The sequence below is a fragment of the Setaria italica genome, chromosome V (genome assembly GCF_000263155.2).
Source record: "Setaria italica strain Yugu1 chromosome V, Setaria_italica_v2.0, whole genome shotgun sequence".
Lineage (NCBI taxonomy): Eukaryota > Viridiplantae > Streptophyta > Magnoliopsida > Poales > Poaceae > Setaria > Setaria italica.
This window is the reverse complement of record NC_028454.1, coordinates 36,539,288-36,540,720: the sequence shown is the minus strand read 5'-3', so window position 1 is coordinate 36,540,720 and position 1,433 is coordinate 36,539,288. Positions and strand designations below refer to the sequence as shown.

The following is a 1,433-nucleotide window of genomic DNA, read 5'->3' as shown; positions in this document are numbered from 1 at the left end:
TACCAAGTCGAACGGCTATTAATTCAAGGAGTCATTGTGAGATCAATGCAAAGAAAGAAGCAGAATATACACAGCAGGATTGAAATGTTGCTATCAATATGAGCTGTCAATGAGAGTAACACAATTCACCTGGTACAAAAGGATGTCAGAAGCCATTAGAACAGGATAAGTCAAAAGTGCCACCCCGACATTTTCATCACCCTGATAATTTTTTTTTTAAAAAGCATCAATAATACAATCAACCTCTATTGAAATCTAAAAGTTTAAAACCATGGTAAAAGAGTTGGATCGATTTGCATGGATGAATTATGCCTCATAACCTACGAACAGGGGCGGAGCCTCAGGGGGCGCGGGCAGGACCCCTGCCCGCGCCCCCTGTGGCTCCGCCCCTGTTCGTAGGTTATGAGGCATAATTCATCCATGCAAATCGATCCAACTCTTTTACCATGGTTTTAAACTTTTAGATTTCAATAGAGGTTGATTGTATTATTGATGCTTTTTTAAAAAAAAATTATCAGGGTGATGAAAATGTCGGGGTGGCACTTTTGACTTATCCTGTTCTAATGGCTTCTGACATCCTTTTGTACCAGGTGAATTTTGTTACTATCATTGACAGCTCATATTGATAGCAACATTTCAATCCTGCTGTGTTTATTCTGCTTCTTTCTTTGCCTTGATATCACAATGACTCATTGAATAAATGCAGTCCGACTTGGTACCTGTTGGTGAAGATCAGACACAACATTTGGAATTAACTCGTGAAATTGCTGAGCGTGTAAATAATCTCTATGGTGGAAGAAAGTGGAAGAAATTGGGAGGGTGAGACAGATTATTTCTTTTTGCCCCATCTTTTGCAGTTACAGTAGTTTTTCACTTTATATAATGTCAAGTATATTTTTGCTTGCAGGAGAGGTGGTTCTCTGTTTAAGGTGTGCAAAATATCATGCGCGTACATGATTTTTTAGCATCATTTAACTATGCTATGCTTAGAGTACCTCTTGCTTTGACTATTTAGGTTCCTGAAGCCCTTATTCCTCCAGCTGGGGCTCGTGTTATGTCCCTAACTGATGGTCTCTCCAAGGTAATTAACAGTACTGTCAGACTAGATGTGCAATGAGCTATTGGCAGAGCTGAATCCCATATATTTCCTGTCTGACCTGGTCAACGTGTTGTTTGTTGGTGACAGATGTCCAAATCTGCTCCTTCTGATCAGTCTCGTATCAATCTTCTTGACCCAAAAGATGTAAGGAACTAGTAATGTCTGTTTTTGTATAACTTTTCTACTCCCTCCGTTCTTAAATATATGACGCTGTTGACTTTTTTCTCCAACTTTGACCAACAATATCTATTTAATGAATTAGTTAAATAAAGTAAAATGAGTACCATTATGTCTATTATCAAAGGTACTTTAGATTTAACTTGTAGATTGTCTA

The 1,433-nt window shown here is 38.3% G+C and overlaps 1 protein-coding gene across 1 annotated transcript in view; it reads left to right on the top strand.

Annotated features, from left to right (window-relative positions):
* Positions 1–1,433, top strand: part of LOC101758398 (tryptophan--tRNA ligase, chloroplastic/mitochondrial) — a 7,324-nt gene that overhangs the window by 3,619 nt on the left and 2,272 nt on the right. The window contains exons 7-11 of the mRNA XM_004969861.3: positions 519–590; positions 707–819; positions 908–929; positions 1,016–1,081; positions 1,187–1,243. Of these exons, the coding sequence (XP_004969918.1) occupies positions 519–590; positions 707–819; positions 908–929; positions 1,016–1,081; positions 1,187–1,243 (330 nt within the window). The remainder of the gene's footprint in view (positions 1–518; positions 591–706; positions 820–907; positions 930–1,015; positions 1,082–1,186; positions 1,244–1,433) is intronic.